Genomic DNA, 7,640 nt, shown 5'->3' with positions numbered 1-7,640 from the left:
GCTAATGGCATGCGCGTGCTAACCTTTGAGATGCTCCCCGCTCATTGCCAAGCACTGACCTACTCTTAACGACGTTGTCCAGGTCTGCAGTGTGGACAAACGCTGTGCCATCCATAGGAGAGAGATTGAAGAGGAAGAAGACGAAGAGGAGGAAGAGGAGGAAGAGGAGGAGGAAAAAAGAGATCGGTGCATTTTTTAACACTGTAGCAAAGTGTCAGCAAAAAAAAAAAAAAAACACACACTCAGAGCCACTCCGTAGCAATTCTAACCTCTCAACCCCTCAAAGTAACACGCCATGTATTTTAAGTGTTGACCAGATGCAAACTGAATTGCATTCTCAGCTAAGTGCTACAGTAGATGCCACCCATCAGGTGTGTGTGTGGGGGGGGGGGGGGGGGGCTGCGTGCAGACGTGCTGTTTGTCTTAAAGAGTGTGTTCTGCAGGACTGACAGCTGAGGGAGTTGTTCTCCTTACTGGTCGTATCGATCCCAGTGTCCAGTGAGCACACACACATTACATCCACCAGCGGCCGTGTCAGGCCCGGCTGCACCTGGAGACTCCCCGGGCGGGAGGCCTCGCGCCTGGGCATGACAGCACATCAATCTCCCTGAGAGCGTGTGGAGGGATGGAGGGATGGAGGGAGAGGGGAGGGGAGAGCCTTGCTTACAGGAGGGGGGGGGGATAGATCCCATGATCAAAACAATACAGTGCAGTCAGGGAGGGGAAAGAGTATTGGACATACAAAGTTGCACTCTCTCTCTTTCTTTCTGTCTTTCTCTCTTTCTTCCTCTCCCTCTCTCTCTCTCTCACACGAACACACGCACTCAGTCATGTTCACCACATGCACAAAGAGGGACTATCAGAGGCCTCCTGTGTTGGTGCTATTCCAGAGTCAAAAGCGCGGCGCTGGTTGGTGGTGGCGGTTGGTGGTGGGTGGTGGTGGTAGCAGCGCCGGTCCTTTTCCTCTAAATCTCAATCGCCCGTGGCCGCTCTGCCCGCCGCTGGGACGGGCTCCGGGGCCACCAGCCGCCAGCCGCCAGCCTTTGAAGTGCCTCTGTTTTCTAGCTTCTCTCAGTCTGACTCTCCCTCTCTCTTTCTTTCTCTCTTTCTCTCTCTCTCAGTCTCTCTTCCTCCCTTTCTCTCTCTCTCTCTCTCTGTTTCTATCTCTCTTTCACAGTCTCTCTTCCTCCCTTTCTCTCTCTCTCTCTCTGTTTCTATCTCTCTTTCACAGTCTCTCTTCCTCCCTCTCTCTCTCTCTCTCTCTCTCTCTCTCTCTCTCACTCAACAGTGAGTGAAGGGGTTTGATCTCAAAGGACAGCAATGGCCCAGAACAACTGATCGCCTGCCCAGCTGCCAGCAGACAGCTTTACCATTATATACACACAGCAACACACACACACACACACACACACACACACACACACACACACACACACACACACACACACACACACACACACACACACACACACACACACACACACACTAAGAGATCAGCTCAAGGCCCACCCATAGCCCCTCTACGTGAACTCCTATGGGCTTTTCTGCCTCAGAACTTTGTTGGCTTGCTGGCCAAACAGACCACACAGACAACAGACAATGCATTTGTCAAACAGCATTAACTTCTGATAGTAATGTACACAAGCGCGGCCCAATCTGGAAAGAACAGCAACAGAAACAACTTCAGCCCACTCCTCAAAGTGACCTTTTTCCTCCCTTCTTTAAAATTCACACTCGATAATTATCCACCTCTGGGATCTTTTTTTTTTTTTTTTTTCCCTTCTATGTTACGGGCAAGGAAAGAGTTGTTTGAGTGATGGGAGCAGCTTGCCTTGGCGATCATCTTGGGGCACTCTCGCTCCAGACAGGTGAGGCCGATGCCCTGTCTCTGTGGCACGGTGCCCAGGGCCAGGACCGCCGAGCTGGCGCGCGCCACCTCCTCCTGCTGCAGGCCCCTGGCACACACGTCCTCCAGCAGCACCTTCACACAGTGGGCCATCTGGGGCACCAGCTCGGCAAACGCCCCCCGCCACTCGAACTCCAGGGACACCGGCTGAGGAAGAGGAAGAGGAGGAAGACAAAAAAGTAGAAGAAGAGGAAGAGGAAAAAGAAGAAGAAGAAGAAGAAGAAGAAGGAGAAGAAGAAGAAGAAGAAGAAGAAGAAGAAGAAGATGGAGAAGAAGAAGAAGAAGAAGAAGAAGAAGAAGAAGAAGTAGAAGAAGAAGAAGTCCACAGGGACAGGAGGCCATGTTTGTAGTTGTTAAAAGACAACAAAGGGGAGTAAGGCTATGAGGAGCAAAACTACAAATATGGCAGCGGGTGGAGCTCACCTCTGCAGAGTTCAAGAGCAAATCGGGTGTGGCGGCGCTGCTCCCTTCTCCTGGACCTGGACCTGCCTCGAGGTCCTCTTTAGATCTCTTTTGGATCCCTGAGTTCACAAGCCAAACAGTTAGAGAAAAGTTCAAGTTAGAGAGTTTAATATCAGGAGGAAAAATAAAGAAATAAATAACTTCAACTCACTAAAGTACGACACATTCCTTTTGGGGCGCATACATGCAACCTAATTACCATTCATTAAACAGCCCCCCTCCTGTGAATTCTGGGTAAAAAAAAAAAAAAACACTGGAGCTTCTCGCTTGCTCTGACAGAAAACTCGTCGAGTCGACTCGGCCGCGACAACCTGAGGCGAAACGCAGACTCCTCATCTCTCACACACACACACACACACACACTCACACACACACAGCTGTCCCCTGCATCACCCCCCCCCTGTCAACTCGTGGTGACCTGCCGCCCGCTCGATGCCGCCGCCGCAGACAGGCGAACAGCGGCCGCACACAGACGCACAATTACTGCGCCCGCATTTCTCAAGCACCAGGGAGGGCAGCAGCAACCACCGCTACATCAGCTACTGCAGCGGCAGCAGGAGCAGCAGGAGCAACATGACTGCTCTATATCTGGAGGCTTGGAGTTGATTTGAACCCCAGATACGGATGCCGGGGCATATTGCGAGTAATCCTTTTAGGAGGTTGAGGGGGAGGGTATGATGTCTTTATAAGGATGTGCATGTGTATACATGTGTGTGTGTGTGTGTGCGTGTGTGTGTGTGTGTGTGTGTCTTCCTCTTTCGCATGTGTGTGTGTGTGTGTGTGTGTGTATGTTCCTCTCTTCTCTTCTCTTTCTGCATGTGTGTGTGTGTGTACGCGCATGTGTGTTTAAGTGTGTCTGTTTGGGAGGAACAAATTAAAAGTGCATGTGTATGTGTGTATGTGTGTGTGTGTGTGTGTGTGTGTGTGTGTGTGTGTGTGTGGAGGCAGCATTTTTCTAATCAGCGGCGGAGTGTTTGAGACCCCGGGCGAAGCAATTTAGACCTAACAAGAGCCCGGCAGCCAAGCGCGGGCACAGAACCGCTGGCGTGTCACTCTTTGACCTTTAAGCTCATCTGATGAATTTCTGGTAATTAAGTCATTTGATTGCCTGAATTAATGATTTGGATAAGTGCCCTTTAAAGGCTGTTTACTTCTCTGTAAATCGAGCCTTTCTGCATGTCTTGTTTTTTAATGTAACCTTTATAGAAATTACTACACGCACCACTCGCTCCCCTGCTCACTCTGCCTCTATGGGCCACGGAGAGAGCAACAGAGGAGAGAGAGAGAGAGAGAGAGAGAGAGAGAGAAAGAAAGAAAGAAAGGAAGAAAGAAAGAAAGAAAGAAAAAGAAAGAGAGAGAGAAAGAAAGAAGGAAAGAAAGAGAAAGAAAGAAAGAAAGAAAAAAAGAAAGAAAGAAAGAACATGTTGTGTTGTGCTTATACTAGATAATTTGATGAATTCTTCACAGTTATGAAACATGTGGCCACATATAATGACTTCATCTTTTAAAACATATGTAAAGACTCGGTGATATTCAGTAACCGCAATAAATCAAAATTATTTACCATATTCTTATGTTCACACTCGTTTGTCTGTATTATGAGTCTTTATGGGATCAACAGGGTTCTCAATATTTCAGCAATAACAATTTTAAGTACCTTGACTGTTTGGGTGCATTTTGTTCAAAATCAACTCCATTTTTTGCTAACCTAGCACAACTAGCTCGTCATAAATGTCTAATTTTATATGTTCAAAAATGTTCAAATTTACTATCTAAAATCGCAACCAGGACCTCCCATGCCCTGAAGGCCTGACGTTAACAGCTTTATCTGCTGGCAGAGATATTGACCAATAAAAATATGATTAAAATAAAGCCCACCACTTGACAGAAACTCAAGCTCCAATGACCTCAGCTCATCAGAATGTGTTGAGTCTCCGACACGGAGAACTTTCCTCAAGGAGGAGCGTGGGAAGCTCAGGAGGAAGCGTCCCGAGGCCGGACCCCTAAAGCTCCACGGCAGGTCCGGGCCGAACGTGAGAACGATCGCTGCCCGCTCTCGCGCTCGACGGGGTCAGCCGTTACTCTCCCCGGAGGCCGTCATTACTCCAGCTGCAGGTGATGATGGGCCTGTTTTTTTTATTTTTATTTTGCGGAGGCCGGTTGTTCCAGTGGAAAAGGGTATCGGATGTTTCTGCGCGCGGGGCGGAAAAAAAAACGGGGGCTGCGTGGAAAAAACCCCCGGTTCGAAAGTGGCTCGCCGAGCAAGACAGGCGGCCGTAAACTATCAGTAGGGGTCACGGCGCGAGAGGTGGGATTGCGTTTCAGGCACATAAAAAAGCGAGAGGTGAAGTATCTGGTGGAGGGGGAAACCTGTCCGACATCTCCATATAGATTTTCACGAGCTTATGGGTTTTTATATGCCTTTTATATTTTACCGAGCTTGTCTACAGACTACTGTTCATGTTCTTGTGTGTGTGTCAGTCTGTCTGTGTGTGTGTGTGTGTGTGTGTGTGTGTGTGTGTGTGTGTGTGTGTGCGCGTGTGTGTGTGTGGAGCTGGCAAAGTGGGTTGAGGGCATTTCACTTTCTTTTGCATGTATAATATATTGTACGCGTGAGAGAGAAAGAAAGGGAGACAGACAGACAGAGAGAGAGAAAGAGAAACAGACAGAAGGAGAGAAGCAGACAGAGGAAAAGAAGGAACGAAAGAAAGAGACAGAGACAGGGACACAGAAAGACAGAGAAAGAAACAGACAGAGAGAGAGAAAGAAAGAAACAGAGAAAACAGAAAGAAAGACAGACCGACCGACCGACCGACAAACTAAGACAGACAGAGACAGCAAGACAAACAGACAGGCAAATAGACAGACAGACAGACAGATAGATAAACAGAGACAGACAGACAGAGAGACAGAGAGACAGACAGACAGACAGAGAGACAGAGAGACAGACAGACAGACAGACAGACAGACAGACAGGCAGACAGACAGGGCCCGTGAGAGTGGCGGTAGAGTACAGTACCTCTGGGGCAGAAAGACAGAGACAGGGACACAGATAGAGAAACAGACAGACAGACAGACAGACAGGGCCCGTGAGAGTGGCGGTACGGTACAGTACAGTACAGTACCTCTGGGGCCGCAGGCCGCCTCCCCGGCGCAGCTGAGGAAGCCCACGTCGGTGGCCAGCTCCTCCACGCGCTGCTCCAGCTCCAGCAGCGCCCACGCCAGCCGCGACAGGCAGCCCAGCTGGTGCGACGTCAGGGAGAAGCTACGCACCTTACGCACCGGCTCCTGAGGAACTGTAGACACACAGACACACACACACACACACGCACACACACACGTGAACTGAGATACTTTACATTTTTCATGGCAGCACAATGCTTTTTTACTTCAAAATTACGTCAGAATCAGAAAGCTTTATTTAGTTCAGTTTGACAGTCACCAGTGTTAGATTTTCAATCGGAAATTTTAACACTTTTTAATCATATAATTAGACATTTATAACTAGCTAGTTGTGTTAGGTCCCCAGTCAAACTCATTTTGATGAGAGATGACAGATACAGTACAATAGAGGGGATGGAGTCTCTGACGTTGCAGACATGCGTCTGGACAGCTTGAGTAACAGTGTTATCGTGGGTAGAAGTATGACCCTTTTGGTCAGTTTTAAACTAATTGGCTACCCCTTTGGATCTAAATGGCTACCCAGTATGTTAATAATTGACGAGAAGGGCAGTAACTACATTGTGTTCCTTTAACACCGTTAAACTGGACGTTTAAGTGGATGAGCAGAATCCTCTTCATCCCTCAACTCGTAGCAGAAAAAATCCCCCCCCTATTTAGCAGCTCTGCTGCTAGCGGAGTCAGTGCAAGCAATGCAGGAGAGGTCACAGTCTTGGTGCTCTGGCCGCATGCATTAGAGATCAAACGGGCAACTTGCATATCCTCTAACTTGCTGTGGATGAGAAACATCTTCTGAATAAATGAAACATCACATCCAGTTCCAGCCGCTGATTTTTTATTTTTTTTTTTGCGCTGAACTTCTCGCTCTCGACTCCCCCCACAAAAGTCGCCCCGGCGGTAGCCCGTTAACTGGTGGCGGCAGCAGGCGAGCGAGCGATCGAGCGGGCGGGCGGGCGGTTGGAGAGGCACAAACTTTTTCTCCCCCGTAACCCGCGGATGACCTTTCGCGGGCAAATATGGATTTCTTCTCCCTCCCCATTTCGAGGCCTGCCAAAAGCCATCACCCAGAGGATGTTCCGCATTAGGAGCCAATAATGGCCGTCGAGAGATGTGTTGCTGTAGCGGCCGACACATGAACAAATACGGTTTTGTGTGTGCGCTTAAATGAGTTCCTTCAGAAGAAAGAGCATTGGGGAGTGGATCAGGGAGGCTTTGGCTCGGGCTCTGAAAGGCGTTGGGATGATTGAGTGTGTGGATGGGGGTGGCGGGGAGTGTGTGTGTGTGTGTGTGGGGTGGGGAACTGGGGTGCTGAGGGGGGGTGGGGGGGTTGATATGGCCAATAATTGCAACATTATTGCCTCTGGAGCCTAATGCAATTTTTGTCACATTGTTATACAAAAAAATCTGACAATGTGACAACACACTTACTCCTTCGTCTCCTCAGCTAATCATGCATGTTTGGCTGCGTGTGTGAGAGAGAGAGAGAGTGTGTGCGTGTGTGTGTGTGTGTGTGTGTGTGTGTGTGTGTGTGTGTGTGTGTCAGCGAGTGTGGAATGGGGGGATATAAATATCTTCATTTGCGTTCTTTCATTTCTGGTGTCAGTCTGTCAAGATGATTATATTGATGCAGCACTGACCCCGACAGCTAGTTAGTGTTTACCTTGGAATATATTCATGCATCTGTGTATGTATATATGTGTGCGGTAAGTGTGTGTGTGTGTGTGTGTGTGTGTGTGTGTGTGTGTGTGTGTGTGTGTGTGGTACATGTGTGTAAAAATGTCCTTGTGTGAGTATATTTGAATGCATGTGGGCGGGTGTTTATTTAGGTATATGTGTGCATCATGTTTCTGTATGTGTGTGTGTGTATGTGTGTGTGTGTGTGTGTGTGCGTGCATGTAAGTAAGTATATGTGTGCTTGTGTGTGTGTGTGAGAGAGCAAGTGTGTGTGTGTGTGTGTGTGTGTGTGAGAGAGCAAGTGTGTGTGTGTGTGTGTGTGTGTGTGTGTATACTGTACAGACAGGTGCTTCTCAGCTCGACGGCTCTTTATTAATGGGCCCCAGTGGGAGCTGGGGAGACACCCCTGGAGCTGTGC

At 48.8% G+C, this 7,640-nt stretch overlaps 1 protein-coding gene across 1 annotated transcript in view; it reads right to left on the bottom strand.

Moving 5' to 3' along the window:
• The window catches only part of LOC134060535 (uncharacterized), a 31,147-nt gene that overhangs the window by 940 nt on the left and 22,567 nt on the right, over positions 1 to 7,640 (bottom strand). Inside the window, exons 7-10 of the mRNA XM_062517264.1 lie at positions 5,494 to 5,664; positions 2,330 to 2,427; positions 1,832 to 2,053; positions 475 to 581 (exon numbers count right to left, since the gene is read on the bottom strand). Of these exons, the coding sequence (XP_062373248.1) occupies positions 475 to 581; positions 1,832 to 2,053; positions 2,330 to 2,427; positions 5,494 to 5,664 (598 nt within the window). The remainder of the gene's footprint in view (positions 1 to 474; positions 582 to 1,831; positions 2,054 to 2,329; positions 2,428 to 5,493; positions 5,665 to 7,640) is intronic.

Source organism: Sardina pilchardus, chromosome 16 (genome assembly GCF_963854185.1).
Source record: "Sardina pilchardus chromosome 16, fSarPil1.1, whole genome shotgun sequence".
In the NCBI taxonomy this organism is placed as follows: Eukaryota; Metazoa; Chordata; class Actinopteri; order Clupeiformes; family Clupeidae; genus Sardina; species Sardina pilchardus.
The sequence above is the reverse complement of the archived record's forward strand: the minus strand, read 5'-3'. Positions and strand labels throughout refer to the sequence as shown.